This window comes from Trachurus japonicus, chromosome 18 (genome assembly GCF_045865225.1).
Source record: "Trachurus japonicus isolate A0001 chromosome 18, Traja_1.0".
Taxonomy (NCBI): Eukaryota; Metazoa; Chordata; class Actinopteri; order Carangiformes; family Carangidae; genus Trachurus; species Trachurus japonicus.
This window is the reverse complement of record NC_140924.1, coordinates 27,228,488-27,250,763: the sequence shown is the minus strand read 5'-3', so window position 1 is coordinate 27,250,763 and position 22,276 is coordinate 27,228,488. Positions and strand designations below refer to the sequence as shown.

Sequence of the window (22,276 nt, the reverse complement as noted above, 5' to 3'; positions counted from 1 at the left end):
CGGACGGCCACGGATCCATCATCGGCTTGTCCAAATTGAGCTCCTGGGTTTATTCAGAGTAGGGTAGACCTGCAGTACACTGCCCTTTTACAAGTCTCTGCTGCACGGGAGGCCACTGCAGAGAGGTCATTGTAGTAGCAGCTTCATTCACACATGAACACACAAGCGAACAGTGCACGAAAAACACGCCCAGGCTCACGCTCGCAATACACACATGCACAACACACACTGTTGCTGAGCAGACCTGTGCGGAGGGCTAAATTAGGAACAAAGCTGTAACACCAGTGTGACTGAGCAGCTGTGCGTCTAGACTGTGTTCCTTAGCACTAGATCAGGACAGATGTAGCACACATTTACATTTTACCTTCAAGAGAATACACCGCATCACTTCTCATTCTCAGTTTGTTAGATGTTCCGCACGTCTAGAATAAATCCATCACATATGACAAGTTTGTTTTTTTCTGAGCTGACACATGGACAGACAGTATAACACAAACGCGTGCCACAAAGTGGGACTGAAATCTTACTGTTAATAAAACATTGAAAACGCCAACACTGCTCCAAGAAGGATGGCAAAGGAGGGTCTATTTTTTTTTATAAGCTCGCTCATGTATTTTGTATGAAGAAACATAGTCTACCTATGCTTGTTCGGATGCATTTGGCGAGTGTGTTGACAAAGCTGCAGCTGCAATTTTCTAAGCACTGTGAGTTTATCATGTGTTGCCAATAAAACTCAATAACTGATGCTAGTTCAGGGCTTTAAATCTGCTTTCACATACCCTTGAGGCTCAATGTCAGCCAATTCAGTTCAGGGTGGAGGTAAGAAAAAAAAAAAAAAGTGCTGTCAAGAAAGATGGAGCTGCGGCAGTCCACATCTATTATATATTAATAGGGACACGTGTGATTGATTGGTTTGTATCGAGATGAGGTGAAGACATTGATAAATATTCTGTAACTCAGGTGAAAAAAGAGTAAAGACAAGCCCAGATTTATTTATTCTTGAAAAACGTACCTCATCAAATATCAAATATACACCCAAAACACGGCAACTGTCGCACATTTACTCGTCTTATTTATCCACCCTGGCACTGGATAAGAAAAAAAAACAAATATACAAATGAAAATCAATACCTCTTTGCTGCAATCATCCTCAATATTACGTTGTTATATTTAAGTCAAAGGATGTCAGTCATGTTGGTTTCCAACAGCATAACGGTATCATTGATCTCTGATGGTATTAAGAGATTAAAAGGTTCCCTGTCCTCTCTGTGTTGTTGACAAGCGTTGTGACTCATTACAGCCATTAGCATTAAGCTGGCTCATCAATAAGCACTTGGCTGATCCATCACTCTTCCTCAGATGTAGCCCAGGGGACCCCGCTATAGGTCCCTGCCAGCTCCCAGAGAGGACGCATGGGCATCCTTAATGTGTGTTGGTCACCCTACACACACACACACACACACCTAACAGTTTAGAAACACACACACACACACACATTCTCCTGCCTGACAGTGAAGATTCACGTGTCACAGTGAGCCTCTGTTCGTTAAAGTTCTTTGTAGAAGCTGCTGTAAGTGTTGTGTCAGTGTAACCACTTCTGCTTGTCAGCATGTTGGTGTTTGTCAGTGCACTCTTGTTTGTCATTCTGTTTTGTTTTGACTTGATCGTTGAGCCCTTCTATGCAGCGTGTGTGAGTGTGTGTGTGTGTGTGTGTGTGTGTGTGTGAGAGAGACAGAAGGCAGGGTGCTTCTTTAAGTTAGTATTTTAACTGTAACCATCAGCTTTAGTATTTCCTTACACAGGATCTCATTTCTGTATGCCAGGTAGGTGTCGCTGTGTGTGTGTGTGAGTGTGTAGGTGTCAGGTATGGCGGTGTCAGTGTCAGTCAGTGTGAGACTATGCAGTGTCAATGTATGACAGCCAGACACAGTCTGATATGATAGTGTGCCACAGTGAATGACAATGTCTCGCCTTAGATACCAGTGTTTGGCCTTTCAGACTGAGACTGTGGGAGACAGAGACAAAAAAAGAAAAAAAGAAAAGAAAACAGACTAATAAAGGACAGCTGTTGGAGAGTGTTACAGTTCATCGTGGAAGGACTCTCCCTCCACCTGGTCCAGAGCTCCCATCAGCAGCAAGGCGCCGGTGGCGTTGTCTCGAACAAAGATGATGAAGGGGTGATCAGCGTAGAAGAGCTTGGGCTTTTCTACGTGCTCCTCCTGCAGGTCTGTTCCTTCTTTCCCGGCCTGAGCGGCCAGCTCCAGGGAGGCCCAGTGGAGGACTCCGCCCAGGTGGAGCTTCCCTTTGCTCTTGTCCGACACGCCGGAGAAGTCGGCCACCTTCTGGTCCCAGGCGTTGGTCAGGCCCAGAGCGGTCAGCTGTTTCTGGAAACAAAAACACAGAGGGATGAGATTTAAAGGGTGGATTCAGACCAGCTTTTTTTTGGAGCAGTTATTCTGAAAAACAGGGAGTGTTTCACCCCAAAGATCGGTTCTTTTGGGCAGATATGAATGCAGCGATCACGCTCTGATGCAGAATAAAACTAGCGGGCCGAGATCACTTGGAAGGGGTGGTCTTGATTCGTTTCCACTCGAGCCCTGGAGTAAGGGAGCCGCGAACGTAATCGACTCCTAGGAAGCCTTGAGTCGGATTTCTTTTCTTTTGGGCCATGCTTGGGTCGGGTTTGGGCCGTCATATACACAAATGACTCGGACCGGGTCGGGTCTGGGCTTCAACCGCGGTTCAGACTGGGTGGGATTTCAATTTTACGATACGATACGATATGATACGATACGATAAACTTTATTGTCCCATTCAGGGAAATTTGTCTTGGACACTGTAGCTGCACCATAAATGCCTTGATGGCCACAATGACAAAAAAACAACAAAAACAATACACCTCAGCCATATCAACCCAGCAAACACAAGACATAACAGCATTGCACATATCCCATAACATAGCACATATTGCACATATACCATAACATAGCACATATTGCACATATCCCATAACATAGCACATATTGCACATATCCCATAACATAACACATATTGCACATATCCCACAACATAGCACATACATACACCTCATAAATTCACCATGGTAAGAGCACTATAATAATTATTATAAGAATTTTCAGGCCTGTTTAGATCTCTATGTTTTTTGTTTTTCAGCGGTAACCTTCTCCTCCTCTAGGTAAGATTTCTGACCAATGAGAGAAGAGTTGGTTCGCGTGTGGCACTTGTTTACAACTCTGAACTACCCTCGCATCACCAGGCTAAGAGCCTGGTGATGCGAGGGTAGTCTCTGTTAACTCCAAATTTTGTCTGCATTCTGGTTCTGGTCTAGAGAGTGGATCCGGATATCACCAAATTCACCAAAGTAAAACATGTTCACCAACATAAAACTTTTGTATTAGCTTGGTGCTTTTATTTTGACGGAAAGGTCTGTCTCTTTCGCCCTGGTTCCTGTTGCTTACCAAAACAGCAAGTAACAGCCCCAGACTAACTCTGAACCGCTCTGTTACCGTGTGAACACAAACGACCCAAAAGACAAATGTAACTGTATGGGTTTAAGCCCCTGAATCGAAACAAAGCAAACGAGCCACAGGTCTGAACACAGCCTAAGTCTCACGGTGCATGAAGCTGTCCTACAGAGAGTGGGTGCAGACAAACAGCTGGTTCTGTAGGACACTGATCAATTATACACGCAAACAGAGAAGACTGGGAGGGAAAGCACATTTTAAACTTTCATAACGCTGTGACATTCCAGGGCCCCGCCACATGATTAACGTAAACATAAACATACCCTCCGAAAAAACAGTCCGTCATCAACTTTTCCAAAAGAGTTTTTCCACCCTGTTTATTTACTTTCTGTCCCCAAAAAATTTGGAGCCGGGGAGGGAGCCTGACAGTTGCCCTTGTTGCGAGCTGGCAGAACAAAGTGGGCGACAGGCAGAGAGGAGACGGAAGGAGGAAGCAGTGGATGAATAATTTAAGAGTGATGCCCCGTGACCTCAGCACCCCCTTTGTTTTGCCTGATATGAATTCCACAGAAAGTCGTCGTCATGACAGGTAGTTTATCCTCCCGTGGCAGAGGGCCACTCACAGTGACAGCCTTCTCCAGGGGCCAGATGAGAGCATGTGTGGGTGTGAGTGTGTGTGAGTGTGGGCTCGTGTGTGGATGTGCAGAAGGCCACGGCGGGAGGGAAAAGTTGCAGAGACGGATGAGTGGGTGACAATATTGTTTTTCTACTGTAGCATTGTTTAAACTTTAGCTGATTAAACTCTTTAGTGGAACTATCTTTTAGCGGCAGACAGGAACACTAAATCATTTGGATGAGTTGTCTGGGTAAATGTAAATGTTCTGTGGGTGCAGCCTTGCTGACTCGGGCTTTCTTTTCAAAACCACATTGTTATAGCTCAATATAATGCCACTTAGTCGCTAAACCCACATGCTAATAGACAATTATAATAATCCACCAGCGGTGTCTGCTCAAAATTCTGAGATGTGCACGCAAGAGGATGTTCAAGTGGATCATGTCGGCTTATTCCCAAACACCGCATGAAGTACATGTATATACAGTTACAGTTGTAGGCATCTGTCGCTCCTTCTTCTGCTTCCATGCAAAGCCCCCCCCCCTCTCCTTGCACACACACACACAAGCCACCCCCTGCTCTAATGCACTTCTATTGTCCTCATCCATTATTCCTCCGCTACCACTACATCACTGTCTTTCTCTGCTGCTCTGCCACTTGCCTGGCATCCCCATTCCTCATCCCCCATGTGCCTTTTATCCCCCCCCCCCCCTCACTTTCTCTGCACCTAACTTAGTCTTCTTCCTCCTCACCTCATCCCTCTCTCGTCCTCTGACAGGCCCACATACCTCAGTATGCATTGCCCTCCTGACTTCTAGGTAATCATGACGCTCCTCATCTAACAGGGGAAACAGAAGCAGACTTTAACCGGTGGATTGAAGACAAAATGTGTGTTTGAGGAAAAGCATTTCCTTCCTTCTCTCTCTGTCTACTCTTTTCACCCAGGTCATTTAGCCTTCGGTGTTGCAGGTGTCACCATGAAACATAGAGAATTTAACAACCAGCTCTCCCCGTTCCGAAGCTTTTTAAAGCTATGAAGTGTTTAAAAATGAAGGAACCCCGTGACAGCATGCTGGGAAACAAGCCAAGGGTGTTCTGGGAGCCTATGGAGGCCTCCTGCACCGCAGAGGTGTGGCACTGCATTATACGGGGAGAGAAACCTCTGGGAGGTGCTCTTTGGCTGCCCTTTCTCTCTGAAGCGCTGCATGAATCTTAGATGGAACAGGACTGGGCCCACTTTGCTGATGCCTTACACACTGGCATCACCAGGCTATTTGTCTGCGAGTGAGAGCCACAGGCATTGTCAGCTGGCGGTTTCCTCTGTGTGTAAGTGTGTGTGTGTGTGTATGTGTGTGTGAGGGATGGGTGGGTAGGGTTTAGTTGGCCTACAGCGCTGCAGTCTAACCAGGCCTGAGGTAGCATGGCATGGACCCTCAGGCGTGCGGCACTCTGCATCACATTACTTCAGCTTGATGGTTGAGCCCACTAAGTAGCTTGTTGGGTGTACCTGTGGGGGTTTTAAAGGGGATAGCTTGTGTCAGCCAGGACATGTCACAGCTCTATCTGCGCAGAGTCACGGTGGCTGTTGTTAGGAGACACGGCAGCTTTGATAATGACAACGGGAAGGAGAGGAAAGACCAGAAGAGAAGAAAAGCAGAGATCAAACAGAAAGACTATTGTTAAACAGAGCTCGTTGTGTATCTGCCGCCGCTTGCAAATTATGGCACTCACGCTGCCCCGAAGATTATTAAAACCCAGGAAGGACTACACTCCACACATAGCAACCATTTCCATTAACATACTGAGACGTTTCATCTGGACTGCCTTAATGGAGCGCATGCTGCAAAAGATGAGTAAAGAGGCAGTAAACAGGCACATTATGATTAAAGTCATATCACTAGGCAACCTCTGAAATCCTGTGAAAAGCCTCGTTTGATTGTTTGCAGTACTAAATGTACTTTGCTTGTTAAGTGTACCTTGTTAATTATTCCGGAAATTTGCATATAAGAGCAAAAGAAACATGGAAAAAACACAAAAAACATAAAAGGACTGTTAAATTCCCAGTTCCCACAGGCAGGCAGAGTGAATGACGTCAGAGTGAGGATGAAGGACACAGCAGATCTAAGGACAAATCACAATAATCATGACACACATTTTTTACTGTGGACAAAAAATAATGATAATTTTCATTACTGATAAATACTAATTATTTTTCTGTCAATTTCAGAGATTATGTCTTCAAATTCCTTGTTTTCTCTCAGTTGGAGTCTTAAATCCAAAGTTATTCAGTCTACAATGACTTTGAGACTTGAACAATGATTTCAGTCATTAACTGAATATCAGAACAGTGGTAGATTAATTTTCTTGACACTAAATCAGATTAGACTCTTTAAAGAGGACAAAAACCAACAATTTTTACTGCACTTTTCTAGTTGGAACTTTCTTTCATCACTTCACTGACCCCAAGTCTGTTGCATCACACCTGTAGCCACAACAGTGATGTCACAACACTTAAAAAGGGGGAGGCCTTACCACCCCCTGAGATCTTGTCTCAGCTCATTCCCACTGGTTTAGAAGTAGTAAATCTTTATTGCCCCCCAAGGGCAATTCAAATGCAGCCTAAAATACCTGAACACATGAGGCAGAAACAAACAATAACAGGAGTGGTCGGCGTGTGCAAAAGTGGCAGGATTATACACAACTTTAAAATTTTATAAAAAAAGAAAGAAAGAAATACAAGGGGGGATTAATTTAAAAACCTCTGCATCTCACAAGGTGCAACGTTGCAAAAATATGTATGTTTGCAGGTTTAAAGGGACTATGAGGACTTTCGGAAAGCAAAGTGTTTTCACACTACATTTCCCATGAGCCTCTGCGCACACGGTGAAATTCTTGGACCGACGCAAGACGGATGGAAGCGAAAACATTTGCCAAGAGTGTTTACATTAATCAAGAATGAAAGTTGGAGGTTCCAACACGATCAGACACTGTCGTAGTTCCGACCATAAACGATGCCAACTAGTGATCCGGCGGCGTTATTCCCATGACCCATGACCAAAACTAGGAAATGCTGGGTCAGTCGACCACTAAATAATAATATCAAAATAACTATAAAGACAAAACTATATATTTATAGAAAATGGAGCCATTAACAAGTGTGGGTAACGTAGATTCATCCACATTAATATGAGGCTCTTTTATAACCAAAAGCAAACTTCACTGGGTATCTTTAAGTCACTCTTTGTTTGAACAGGGGGCAGCCATGTTTTCTGAACAACTTTCAAAATAAATACTGTACTTTCAAAATTGGCTTTGTACACTGAGAACTCTCTTCAGTGTGTAATGTGGTGGGACACAGTGTTTAACACCACACACAGCCTGAGTTTCTCCCCCGACTGTCAACACTAACTGGCCCGAGTGAAACAAACAAAGTCCAACTCGGTCCAATTAGCTGTGACTCCGACCGCTACGACAACAGCTCCAAGTTGTTGCACTATAGGACTAAGGCTAAAGCTCTCCTTACCTCCAATGTTCCTACGCAGCTCCGACCTGCTGCCCCCCCTCCTCCCCCCCTCTGGCTCACCAATACAACCCACCAAACACAGCTGACACATTAAACAACTACAGACGTGTTCTGCCTAATTCAATACTGCCCTTAACATCCTGCGTGGGTGGTTTCCAGCATGCAGTATGTGGTACTGGCATCATCACAGCTCCATTTCACAGACCCATTCAATGCAGGCATTAAAAAAAAAAAACTCTTTTTCTCTCACCATCAGCTCTCTCGAGGCTTCAAAGCCTCTCCATCTCTTTATTGAGTCTCATCAGCAATACTCCTATTGGTATCTTATTTACACGGGCTTTTACCTCTTTTGCACGGTCAATACACTCAGTGTCTCATTCACTCGCTCACATTTACACATGAACCGCTTTTTTTATTCCAAGGCCATTTTACCACAAATGGAAAAAGAAAAAGAAGCCTTAGCTTTTAGTGCGATATTTAACTAATGACCATGAAAACACATCTGATTAATTCATATGATACAGGGCTGCGCCGGCTGCGCTAAAACAGCTGCCCCTCCGCGCTGTATACTGCGGAGTGTGCTCTTGTAAATATTTGATGGCCTTTTGACCTCATTAGCCATGATTGAGTGAGCTCTCCGGTGCACACTCATATGTCTTAGTCACCGAGTGGAGATACGGCCAGGATGGAGCTGAAGCCGAGCCATTACTGTGTGTATGTGTGTGGCCTGGTCAGCAGTGGATCAGAGGCAGAGGGATAGAGCGATGAGGGTGGTTTATTCGGTGACCTCAGGGCCGGGCTTGTTAAGAGGTTTCTCCGTCTCTGGGCTGCAGACTCCGACACAGTCTGCCCTTCGCTAGAGGAGAACACCACAAATAGAGAGAAGGAAAGAAAAGAGGGAAAAAAAAGGCTGAATCCTGCAGCTATTTATAGGACATCTGTGACACGTTTCTGCCTCGTCCCCGAGCAATCATTGACCCCGCTCGTCTTCCTCCACCTCTACGGCTCGCTCACCTGCCGCAACGTCACTCCTATTTAGGTCAGCGGAGCCACGGTGACGGCGCAGTGCGAGGCCTTCCGGAAAGGAATTAGATCCCGGGGACTGATATGACAGAGAGGAGGAGAGGTGACGGGGGAATTTGGATGTGGCAAATCTACCCAACATGACTCAGAGGTGTTTGATTTGGTTTGTTCTCATTTGCCTCGCGCAGAGCGGAACACGAATGACACAGTTGACATGCACGCACGGCACGCACACTACGACGCTACTACGCCGTGATCCTCTGTTTGTCCAGATGCTGCCCTCTAATCTCAGGACTCCATGGCCGGCCAAAAAGCACTGACAGATAGAGTGGTAAACAGTATTAACGCACGGTGATGAGCAATTATTTGCTCGACCCAATTGGAAAAAATGATCGTCAGAGAAGACATGGCCGGCTGTCGGCAGGCGGAAGGGTCGGACGTACAGACGGAATGAGATTGGAGTGGGCTGAGCGTTTGTTCAGAGCTTTAGCCCTTTCATAATGATTCCTCCGCTGCACTCCTTCTTTCTGAGAGAGTAAACGGACAGAGACAGCTCGTGACGAGTCAGGGAAACCGAGGCTGAAACATTGAAGTGCCTGTCCGTAATTAGGTTGAATAATGAGAGCGACGTTACGTACAGCTTCTTTAACTACTGTGCTACTTTTTTTTCTTCTTCCGTCTGTCTGACAAACTCTCTCGCAGACACAAAAGAGGATTTTGTGCAACAGTATGTTTTCTGCTCTTCCACTGGCAAAGTCATAGCCGTGTCAAAAGGAGTTGTTTCGAGCTTTAGTTCTAGATTACAGCCTCCTCCTGAGAGTGTGCTGACAATGTTAATGTCAAAAGCTTGTTCTTCAGGGCATGGCTAGTGGAATAACATGGCAGCGCAACTCTACAGAGATGTTTGTTAAACTAGAAAGAGGGCAAAGTGGATTTCATCAGTCCATGATGAGGTTACAATGTACATCTAAAGAGGACATGGTAATAGGTTCCAGTCAGTGTAGCCCGCCCCGGGGAAATGGGATTCACTGGCCTCTCGATCTGTCAAGTTCAAATACCCCCCCTGCCCCCTTCTCTCTTTTTCTCTTATTGTGTCTTTCTCAGTCATTCACCACCGGCTACTGTATCTCTCTCTCTGCTTCCAACTCCAAGCAGAGCCACAGAACACAGGAGGATACAGACGGCTGCGGATTCGCTGGGAGCCGTGGGAGCTGAGGTGAAGATGCATTCGTGCAATCTGAAAATGTCACAACTTCATAAATAATTGCTTTGTATGAGTCAACCTAATCATAGAGACAAAATGAGACATTAACATTCAGAGACATTCGGCAGAGCAGCCGGTGCACACTGCTAACAGTCGGCGCGGCTACGGATTATTTGGAATGAATAACCCACAGGCCTCAGAAACAACAAAGACGTCAAATTTTGAGCAGATGATTTAAGGTGGAAAATTTGCATTGCGTTCAGTGAATGCACCTTCAGGTTTGTTTCTAACAGCGAGCAGGAGAGGCTGTTCCAAGCTGCGGTGTGGATGATCCAAGAATATTTCAGTGGCTCCATGTGGCCTTAAATGCCAGTCCTTTCTTTATTATGTTTTATTCACTCCAGCCTCCTTTTTTACTCTGTGACAGCCACACTCTTCAGTGCGAGTGTAAAGAGAGCTAAAAAAGAATCTGCTCCTTCTCTGCTCTGTCTCATTAACAAAGAGCAGGATACAACATATTCATGCCGCAGCTCTGAGCTGATGCTGACCGCTTTAAATGGCCAAAGTTACCATTCAACGTCAATGTTGTAAATAACATAAGGCTTTTTGTGTGTCTGTGCTGTGGCAAAGCTCTTTTGTGAAGGAAGAACCTCCACTCACTCGTTGTACAAAATGTTTCTGTACCTTCAATAATGTGACAAGTCTACTGTATTAATCACGTTAGTAGTCCATCAGTATTTGGATCATATGGTCCTTGAACAATAATGTGCCAAATGTAGTGGACTGGATTTTTTTTTTTTGCAGCTTGTCTGATACAAAGACTTGATCAGGACATCCCTCCTGGGAACATTCTCTGGCAACGGCAAATGAGACAGTTAATCTGTAAAAGTGTCAATCAAATAAGCTTGAAAGGAATTTTTCTTCCCGCCATGACTCACAGGAGCTGAATATTTTCAAAGATGTGAAGACATGTTTGATTCTCGCGACTTGTCTGCGCCCCTGCCCCCGCCGCCGACCCTGTGCCCGGGTCAAGTACGTGCACATCCGGCGGCTCGACGACTGTCTAATCTCCCAGCCAGCAGCGTGACGCAGCCTTCCATCTGGCCTCTATGCACCTTTACAACTCCCTTGTTCTTACAACCAGCATCGGCAGCCACCAACCCCGCTGGCTGTCGACACAACGCTCCTCCGAGTTTCTTCTCTTCCTGACTCAGACCGGCTGAGTCTGGCTCTGGGGATCAGAGATCCAGGACTACCAGCTGGGCAGGGGGCGTGACATTTGTGCTCCTGCAAAAAGGAGGTCTGTGGGAGGCATCAGCAGCCCACTGAGGAGCTACAGGTCACGGTCATCCTCAGGGCCCTCTTAGCCTCCTATAGCAGCCAGGGGTTTGATTCTCCGCTGAGGGCTGGTGTAGTCTGATGCTGTGCGTGCAGCTGGAGACCCATCGCCTGAAGGTAGCGGGGAGGAGAGAGTGGGAAGAACGACATTTGAACTCACCTGAGTCAGAGTCTGCATTGAGCTGTGAGGGTGAGGCAGGCTGCTACTTCAGTTACTAAAAGCACTAAGGACCAAGACGAGGAGGCAGACAGGAAAACAGAGAGAGAGAGGTCACATTTGAAGAGGATGTGGAGGAAGAAAAGAAAGAGGAAGAAATGACAAGTGAGACACACAGCACAACACAGAGGCAGAGCAGCAAGACACAAGGATAGAGAGGAGGCGACAGAGCCAAGTGAGGAGGAAGAGGACAGACACATGAATGGAGAGAAAAATGACTCCTCAAGGAGAAGAAACAAAAACAGATAAGCAAAGAGCAAGAAGAGGAGGTTAAGGCAGGTGTAAAAGAACAGAGCATAAGAGATGTGGAAAAGCCACAGAGGATGAGGTAGACACAGAAACAATGGGCGTGATGAGCGAGGTGCTGCTGGGAGATATGAGACACTGTATCAGGAGTGAAAAATGATGCAGTGTGTGGATACAGGAAATGAACAAAACGACAGAAGCTGAAAGAACAAACTACAATGGTGGCTGCATGCAGAGGCCCACCAGCAAACTGCACTGCAGCATCAACAACACCAGCAGCCACCTCTCCACTGCACGTTTCATGTACTGTGTGCAAGCACAAAACCTGACGCAAATGAAGGGAACGTGAAAGACAAAATAAAAACAATAAACCAGCAGCTCTTCACTTGCCGATTCCCTCTAGCAGGGGTCTCCAACATGTCACTCAAGCTACCAGTAGCTCGCACCCCTAGCTTGCCAAAGGCACATTTACATCGATGGTAGAACAGACATGTTGATTGATGTGCACTGCCCCTGTTCAATAAATAAATAAATAAATGAGTGAAAAAAATCATACATAAATTTGAAAACTTGATTGGTCATTATCCAGGATTTTCCCTGCTTATGATGGGCGGTCTGGTTAAAGCATGTCTGCTTGCATCGTGGGCCATTCAGATGTAGCGTCTTTGGCACGCACAAATCCATCACTTTCAATATAAACAATTATCGTGCATGCCGCCAAACCAAACCAAAGCTGTAGTGGTGCACATTCGGGGCAACGCATTTTTTTTCATGAAGATCTGCAGCACACAGAGGAAAAATCGGCACTTTTTCCAAGGCAGCAAGCACATCGCATGTCATGTGATAAAACTTAACTTAAGCATGTCATTCCCCCTCTCTCTGCCTCCACATTTCCTGTCTCTCTCGACTACGCTGTCAATTAAAGGCAAAAAAGCCCCAAAAATATACTTGAAAATTTTTTTTCAAAAATTAACCAATCAGCTCCATGGACCTGCTTCTCCTGTTTGCCAGTGTTGTGTCAGATCCCAGCTCCCTGTCAGGCTGTGTCTCCCCTACTGTTTCCCATGTAGCTCCGCCCCCGACATGTTGAATGTGTATTATAGAATACAAACAAATATTTCAGGACCACTGACTTGTATTATGACAACAGACATGTCCTGTGATTTTCAGCTGCCTTTCATATTCAAAAGAGTTGAGACGATATCTGACAGTAATATTTTCAGCTGTCAGGATGATGGAGGCTAAAAACTATTTTCATGAAGAGTGGGAAAAAAGAGTTTTGTTTCACAAATGTAAAGAAAGAATGAAAGAATGAATGTTACACAACATGAGCAGCTCTGGGCTGTTTTCATTTTGTAAAAGAAACTCTCAGAGGAAATAAGGTTGGAGACCCCTGCTCTAGAAAGACAAAACTACAACCCCCACTGCCAGGGCAGCTGAGGTCACATTCATATTCCATGTGATAGTGCTACAGCAGCATTCACTGGAGAGGGAAGACAGGGTGCAACCAAAAACCTTATTTGACGCACCACACATGGAGAGGAGTGTGGACTTTAATGCAGCAGTTTCACTGTTATTGTAGACTGAAAAGTCAGTGACGCAAGGAAAACTACTGAATCCTCTCTGATCTTCCTAAATGAGTTAATCAGCCTGTCAAGTGAGGAATAAGATGTCACTCAGGTCTTTTATCCAGACACTTGAGACAACGCTCTGCCTGCTACTGTACACAGTAAAAAGGCATTTACATCATTACAGAAACAAAATATTATTTGTATAGAATTTTAGGAGTGTATTTTCAAACAAAAGATAACTACAAACGTCAGTCTCAGGGTCACCTACCGTTCTAAAGAGTAACTTCCACCTGCACACACAGGCAGTGCAGTGAAAGAATAGAGTTATGGATGAAAGGTAGGAAAGGTGTTATTTGCAATAAAGCATATAACAATGTTAAACATGAGCAGATTTGTATGCCCATAATCTTTCACTCACCAAAAGACCAACACTGCTGACAGCTGTATTTATATGTTGTTGTGAGGTGAATGTGATGTTTCCTTGGAGTTTTTGGGGAATGAATACTATGCGTTTTAAAACACGTTAACCACTGGTTATGTGCTGGTTTTCACATTTTTGGAAACTACAAAATCAGCCTGGAAGCAATAATTATAAAGCCAGTGTACATGTCATTTACTTTGCAGCACTAACCTGCAGACTTAAGGAGCTGGTGATGTTGGCCTTGGGCAGCGAGACGGCCACACTGGTCATATTAGTCTTATCCAGCCACTTTGACAACAGCTCCAGGGTCAGCAGCTTGTCCAGCCTGGCCAGATCCTCAACGTGGAAAGGCAGCAGGAGCACCAGGCTGACCTTGCCTCCCCACAGAGGCGCCTCCAGGACCTGCACCATGTTTTCCATGTCCTCGTGGTGACGGTACAAGCCTGGGGGAGAGGACAGGAGGAGTCAAGGAGAGACAGAGAAAACACGACAGAATCAAAACTGAATCAAGCTAATGCAGCAGAACTGTAATAATCTGTTTTTATGGATTGGAAAAGAACATTATAATGTAACATTAAACAAAAATCTGTGTATCCCTCCGACATCTATTGCTGCTGTCATAACAGAAATTCACTCGGCCGTGTTGTTGTTTTAAGACAATGCATAAAATATGAAAAGCATGTTAAATAAATGATAAGGTACACAGTGATAAATAGGAGAGAGGCAGATTGGACCTTACAGATGTTCAAGCCATTTTAGAGTTTGATTCCCGCCCGCTGCATTTACTTGCTGGCAGGCTTACTGTACAGCAGCCACAGACTTTTTTTTTTTATTACCTGCTCTGTGCATCAACATCACTTTGGTGTATTTCTTCCCCAAGAAGGAGCGAAGATCTGTGCTCTGCGCGCTGAACTCTCTCTCCCACAGCCCTGAACACACACACAAACAAACAGGCAGCTTGACACAGATACATAAGACATATTGTAGATATGCAAGAAAATACTAAATGATTGAAAGAGGTGAAAAAGGTGGCCGCTATGTTAAGCAATGCCGAGCTCATGAAATACATATAGAGCTCATAGGCTCCTCATGAATCATCGATTTGTGCCGCCTATTAAAATGACTACTCCTCTCAAAGCGGTGCAGTTGGAGTGGCACGCCAAGGCAGTTATGAGGTCTTTAAGGCCACACAGTCCCATTCAGGGTTCACCACATTTCACTTGGCCCCGCTAACCCCATGACAGCTGTCAATTTAGGAGGGAAGAGAGTGGTGGAATTACTGTTGTAATAACCTCACAACACATTGCCAAGGCTGCCGGCCCCCATTCAATAGGAGCAGGGCACATTGGCTCTGAGTGAGAGGGTCGACAGATTATGACTTGTACTTATGTCATTCTTTGTGAATGACACCTGGGGCCGACCGGGGCTTTAACTAATGATGACTTTCGCTATTGATTCGTCGTCTGGAAAAAAGGCAGCGCACTCATGACACAATGCTAAGGTGCAGGGAGGCCAAGACTAATTGCTGGGGCTTTTTCAATAAATACTTTCAGTGGAGAACGTGTGCAGAGCCTTCTTTTCTCCATATTATTGATAAATGGATCCGTCTATAAAATGTCAGAAAATAGTGAGAAATACATCATCACATGTTGCATGAGCCCAAGGTGCCAGCTTCAGTGGACTTTATTTGGTCCCAATAATTGTCCAGCAAAATTAAACGCTCAATTTGAGTTGGGAAAACTAAGTAAACATACAAGCTGTCTCATCTAACAATGAATATTTGGATGAAGAGAGAATAACTAGACTACCAGTGTGTAGCCAGGCTAGCAGCTCTGTCAGTTACAGCCTCACTCTGACCTGAATGCTAACACAGTGACACTGACTACGTTTACATGGACAGCAGTAATCTGAATATTGACATTATTCCAAATAAGACAATATTCTGATTAAGGTGTTTGCATGAGTTGCTTTTAGAATATTTCTTGTATGTTGCTGTTTCACATGTTATAGAGCATAGATGGATTAATGACACGGCTATAGGCCTATGTCATGCTGTCTGACTTTCCCTCTAGAACATTCTACCCTCAATGCGAAGTAAGGAGTGGTGGGAGAGAGTCAATTTAAAGCTGGGGTAGTTGTTTTAAAAACAAAATATTAACTTTTTTATTGTGTTTTCCCATTCAGCTATCGGTAAGGAAAGGTCTGTGTGTTTGGGGCGATTACAGTGTTTCTCTATGTCTCTGTATGCAGCAGCTTAAAAACCTACAGCTCCCAGTATCTTTTAAGAATCAAATCTATTCTGGTCTGGGGGTCCCTGATTGGTTAAGGGGCTGGCCCTACTCCGTCCCCAATTTGTAAGGACAGAATATGACCGGCCTTTCAACCAATCAGGAACCCCCAGACCAGAGTAGATTTGATTGGTCAAAGATACCGGGAGCTGTAGGCTTGTTTTCAAAACAAATCCTGCCTACCCCAGCTTTAATGTATTATGTATCTCTTTGAGAGCTCTTGTTTGCCATAAAACAGTTGACCCCTGCCGTGTGTGTGTAGCTGTCCTGACTCCTGTTGCAAAACGCAACAAAACTCCCACAGAATGTTAATATTGCGATGAAGGTGTGTACATGTGTTTGATAATACGAGTAAAACAGGAACACTCCCCATGTCTTAATTTTATAAGTGCTAAATTTATCAAAACATGTAAACGTACGTGGAGAGTTTGGTTGTTGATGAACCATGAGCAAAATTCTGTAACAATCTCACAGAGATGGAGAGGATCCTTTTTATGACCAGTAAACTGAACTAATGTATCAAATGTGTGCTGCTTTAAACTGATTCCTGTTAAATCACTTCCTGTGGATCAATTAGTCAACTAACTGTCTCAAACCACCCAGCCTCATGTAAAAGTAAGAGCACAGTGGCATGTGATCCTCCCTTGCAGGCATGCTAGCACAAGTCACAGTCATTCGCTTCGCTTCCTTGAAACCAGAGACAGGGAAACATGATCGCGCTGGAATCCATAAACAAGCGGCTGAGGGTTACCTAAAGTGGCAACCGTGTTGTTTGAATGATGTCATGACGGTGTACATTTTGTGTGTAAATACGACAAAGCGGAATCGAGCGTGCGGGGGGAAAAATCGATGACCTCACCAGGCCGCACAGCCCAGCGGCGTTTGATCTCCATGTGCGGATGTGTGGTTGTGTGTCTAGACGGAGCCGACCTGCGCTGCATTATCTTCTTTTATAGGGCAGCACCTCGGCGGAGAGAGATCTCTCCAAACCCCAATCTATTAATATCCATTGACGATAAACAATGAAACCATTGCGCGGCGGAGAAACCCGATTGCTCACAGGCTCCACCAATTTATATACTGTAAACTTCAGGCAAAAAAGCAGAAGAGAATCAATGAGACCGTCCGCCTCCCTCTCCTCCTTCATCAACTTTTGATTACAAGTGGTTATGGTATTTCAGAAGCTGTTATTAGAGGTTAAATATGTGGGGACTTGTTCTCTCTGGCCTCTTTTTTCCTCTCCTCCTTCTCCATGTTGTTACATTATTTGCTACTGTATAACTTTCTCCACTGTTTCTTCCCTCCATAAGCTTATTTCTCCTCTTCTGTCTCCAGTGTTTGTTTGTCTAAAACAGGAACAAAGCCTGAATTAATTAACTAGTGTGGACTGGAACTCCCAAGGTAGGCCTTTTTACATCCCTCCACCATGTCTGTCAATCTCTTTCACTCTCTCAGCAGGCCTCCCTTCTTTCTTTACTTTCCTTGGTTTTCACTCTTTACTTTTCTTCCATCTCTTTTGCTCTGCTTTCTCTTTGTCCCCTTCCCACCCAGAAGTCTCCCTGTCTCTTCAGTACTCTTGCCATTCTCTTTGCCATCTCTCTACTATAAACATGTTCTACTACTAATTGCCCCTGACCTTCCCTTTCTTTCAGTGCTGTGTTCAGCCCAGGGAAGGAGGGACAGCAAAGATTTTCAAAGCTTTTTTTAAATCCCCCACCCTGCTTGAATAATTAACTAAAGGGAACCAAAATGGGGAAAAAAAACAAGCGAGGAAGCAGATGCCTGCTGAGTGCCAAAAGAAATTCCAGCACCATCTCTGAAACCATTACATTATCATACACTATGAACTGCCTTAGGACCCTGAAATCAAAGACAAATAATAATAATAATAATTTTTAAAAAGTCACAACAAACCAGAGGCAGTGAGTAAGAGCAAGAAGCAAACTATCGACCACTTTTAAATTATGAATCAAAACTAAAGGAATCCAATTTCCCGTAATCTAATTTGTGCGCCGCAATCTGCTGTATAATCTAATTTGTATATTTCCTCCACAAAATTAATGAACCGACCAACGAGGGTCGGTTCACAGAAAAAACTAATTTCGTAATGAAGTCAGAACATCAAACAAAGAAAATTAATTAAATTGCTTATCAATGTATAGTCTGTCAGGGAATGCTATTTTCAGAGGGCTGTCTATCTGTTGGCAACCTGTTTTCACTTCAGCAGCCTTGGCTTCTTTGCACCTAATAAAAAAAGAAATACCTGCAGGAGGAAACAGAGGGAATAGAGGCAGATGGACACCGATAAGGATGAGAACAGGAGACATGTGGGAAGAGGGAGAGAAAGAGACAGGGTAGATTAGACACGAGATAAACGGCGACAAAAGCACAAAAACAGAGACAAACGCCACAAAAAAGAAGAGGTACAGAACAGAGGGATGGATCTAATACATCATCATCATCTCTGGCGGTGACTGCAAACAAAAATGAGATTCTACGTCAGCAGGGATTCAAACGCTGCTCTGAGATGATAGATTATACTCCTGGAAAGTTATTGTGAAATATTCCTGAATAATCGGGAGCTAGAGCCCAGTTGTGCAAATACTGACACCGTTTAACAGCCTATTAAAAGCTAAATAAATCCAGCTATAATCTTTAATGGCGCTTTTTAAAGGGGCACCAATGGTGAATGATGACGTTCGGATAAGGATTAGACGGATATGGTTTTTGGATGCGAGCGTTAAATGGCAGATTGAGCTTCTATCCGACTGAATGTGTATAGAAAATCATCGACTAGTGTTCACCCCTGCAGCCCGTCACAAAGAGCGGATCTGAGCCAAAAGCTGCACCGTCGCAGACTTGGAGCACTCCAAGCACAGATGTTAGGCATGACACCGAGGGAGAGAGTCTGGACACTTGTTACTCAATTATTTAAGATGACACATCACCCCCCAATGGAAGATGAATAAGCTCTCAGTGATAGACCCCAGAATCATCCTTTATCTGCTGTGTCCACCAGCTGGAGTCCACCGCATGAGCGCGCACGCACACACACCAAAACACACACACACACAGACACGCACACTGCACACAGGTGGGCATACTGGCACGAAAAAAGCTTTTGGGCAAACTGGCACATAGGCTGTCTGAACGCTGGAAAGTGGTACACGTGCACGCCATATTAATATTCAAAGACCTCTCATCCAACGCGGCAAACAAGTCCTGCACGGAGAGACATCCCATAATTCCAAATGACTCCACAATTACAAAGCACACCAGTCTATTTCAGCTCGACTCAGTCCAGCCAAGCCTCTATGTTAAGTATCTGCATCCAACCATTTATGACATGGGATGTGCAGCATAATGAAATATTCAGTCGGCTATGCTTCATTTACTGCCACAGCTGATTTGGACTTGTTTTGGGCACGCTGTCAAATGATGACATGTTTGCATAGGATTTCATAACTAGCGTTTTCCTTCACCCAACCAGTGTCATAATTTGCTCGATTTGTGACCACAAACCAAAGTGAGCATGATAGGCTGGCTACCATGTGCACTATTTCTCCTCACCTTTAAAACGCACTGCATTGGCCACTATCAAAGCTCCAGCCTTGGCCTGGACGTCCGCCTCCAGATGTGCTCCTTCCAGCCCGCCGAGCCCAGCTTTAGCCCATCCGTGCAGCTGCTTCAGGTCAGCCTTGGAGTTCCCTTTCCCCAGCGGCTGATGCTTTAGCCTGAACCTAGTCTGGCTGTCCTTCACAAAGGCCTGACTGACCGTGGGGGCTTGCTTGGAAAACAAAGCAGACGAGGTGTGCAGGCGAAAGGCGGTCACGTTGGCCTCACTGAAGCTCTTCAGCGCCTTAGACAGACGCTCCCCGGCCTTAGCTCCGGCCTTGGCGGGGGAGGGGGTCTTGAGGAGGTCCTGGAGCTGGCTGGCGGTGGTGCCCGCCGAACCGCCGCCCAGCGCTCCGAGCGAGGAGGCCACAAGCAGAGGTGAAAACAGGGTGTTCACCGAGCTTGCGTCAGAGCGCAGGGCCTGGTACAGGCGCAGACCCAGAGCCCATGTGGGGTCAGCGAGGAGGGGGGGCGGGCGCTGCGACGGCGGCGGCTTCGGAGGACTCTTTGGGGCAGCAGGGCTCTTCTTGGGAGAAGCGGTCTTGCTGCCCTGCACCAGGAGAACTGGCAAAGAAATGAGAAGATACAGAGGAAGTCTGGGCAGCATGGCAGATCTGGTGGAAAACACAAGGAAGGACAGTCAGCATCAGGGTTTGCATCCAAGAGACAAACTGTGAGGAGAGTGAGAATGCATTCCTCTCATTAGAGGAGCAAAGAGGATAGCATTATACACTACAGATATTTTGACAGACTTTTAACAGTGTAACAGCTCCTCACGCTGTTATTGCACTGTTCATGTTTGAGATGAACCAATATAAACACAGCTAACGACAACCCCTTCCCCTACAGTGCCACAGCAGTAAACTTGATGTGTAAATTCCTCCCCACTTGGCAACATGGTTATTATCTCACCCGCTGTGCAAAAACCAGAGTGTGACAATTAACTTTGATGAAGTTTCAAAGGCAGATTTTTGGTCTAGTGGTTGAAAATGAGAAAATAAAATACGCATTTTTCTCTCATGCCTTCCACACAAAAAGAGAGAGAGAGAAAACCCGACTCATTGATTTTTACCGAGGTGGCGACAGGAGAGACTAGAAACATCTGTCGTCTAGCTTGTTATGATACTCTCTGCAAGAGGAGGAAAGAAGGAGAGACGTGTTTGTTCAAATTTACCGTTAATTCATTCAAGTTTCTCCCCTGTGCTCCGCCGCTAGTGTCTGTCTGTCCTCTCTCAGCTCTGTGCTCCAGAGGAAGTGGAAGTGGGGCTGGGACCGGGGGCTCAGACGTGGCAGCGTACGGAGGAAGTTCGCCGGCTCTGCTCAAACTCAAACTTCTCCGGCGGACAGTGAACGTCTCACCCCCCGAAACTTCCAGACCTCCGCGAGACGCCGCTGGCAGTGAATGTAGCGGGCTACGTGGCGAGTTGGTACAATGGCGGTCAGATCAAAGCGTCGCTCCCGTGGTCAAAACGTCATATTTAAACCCATTCTACCGCAGATATAACAGTTAAACATGCAGCAAGGTGTATGTGATGATGTATTTATGCTTGTACAGTTCGCTAAAGTAGCATACAAGTGGAAAAACCGCTCGGTTAGGTCACTCCTAAGTCACTTGAATCCAACTGGTTTCATGCAGACATAATACTTTTATACTTTACAAAACCATAATTAAATATCACAAAGTCCCTGCAGGGTTATGTTATAGCTGTTCCAGGGATTATATGCGTGTAATGCTGGCCCTGGTATAGGTTTAAAAACGAACGAAAATCCTCCAGTTGCAGTAAATGAGGCGTTTCTCCATACATAGAAAAGAAAGCTTTGTGGCTTCGCCTGGATAATAAACCCTCTTGTTCTTGGCTCAGTGGGGGTTGTAGTTCCCTGAGCCATTCAAGCGGGGTCGCTAATGGTCTTCTCATGCCTCGGCTTAGTGACCCTGTGCAAGGCGGCAGCATATGGGCCAGGCCCTCCCAAACTTGACACCCAGGCCTCCCAGTAGGAAGGATGTGGAGCACCATGCCAGAGGGCTGATTGGTTTAGTCGAAGAGCATCCATCTGAGGAGTTTCTCTTCCTCATTATGGTTTGGTCTTAAAAATCTGTTTGCATTTTAGGAACATTAATTAGGGCAGGGACAGTAACATTTATATTCAAAATGGTCCCTCTTTTAGATTCTTCATGTTTTAAAGTTCTAATTAATGAACTTAAATTTGCAGGGGGACACCCACACACTCTCCCACATGGGCCCACTCCGCCGCAACACCCACCCCACCTCACTTTGCAGCAGTTATGATAATGTAGTCCACTGTCAAGTGAAAGTAGGGCAGACCTACGCAAGCCTGTATTACGTCTGACCCTTCCAAATGTCCTCATTCCGCTTTCTCCTCATTTTCCTGTTTTTCGCCTCCCTAAATTGTACCTGCCCTCTCCCTAAAGCAGAACAAGGAGTTGAGAGCAGATAACTTGTAACACGCAGCTTCGGGACAGGGATTATTGCCCAAATTGAAAGATGGAGAATGGTCATATAGGGTCCTAATCAATAAATGTAGAGATAGACTAAGGAGGCTAGAGAAGGATCAGAGAGGGATATGGAGGAAGATAACTGCTCAAGACCACCAATGCTCAGCAATCAGGCCGAACATGACAGCTTGTAGACCCAACCAATCATTTACCCCAGCCAAATCAATAGAGCTCTCTCCGAAAGATAGCCATCAGCAGCACTATCTGGAACACATTC

The 22,276-nt window shown here is 45.3% G+C and overlaps 1 protein-coding gene across 1 annotated transcript; it reads right to left on the bottom strand.

Annotated features, from left to right (window-relative positions):
- Positions 1-972: 972 nt before the first annotated feature.
- Positions 973-20,862, bottom strand: serpinh2 (serine (or cysteine) peptidase inhibitor, clade H, member 2). The gene is made up of 5 exons (XM_085759537.1): positions 20,719-20,862; positions 19,500-20,158; positions 14,478-14,570; positions 13,852-14,084; positions 973-2,384 (listed from the first exon to the last, which is right to left on the bottom strand). Exons 2-5 carry the CDS (start codon positions 20,149-20,151, stop codon positions 2,079-2,081), a joined length of 1,284 nt encoding a protein of 427 aa, XP_085615663.1. The 5' UTR covers positions 20,152-20,158; positions 20,719-20,862; the 3' UTR covers positions 973-2,078.
- Positions 20,863-22,276: the final 1,414 nt, after the last annotated feature.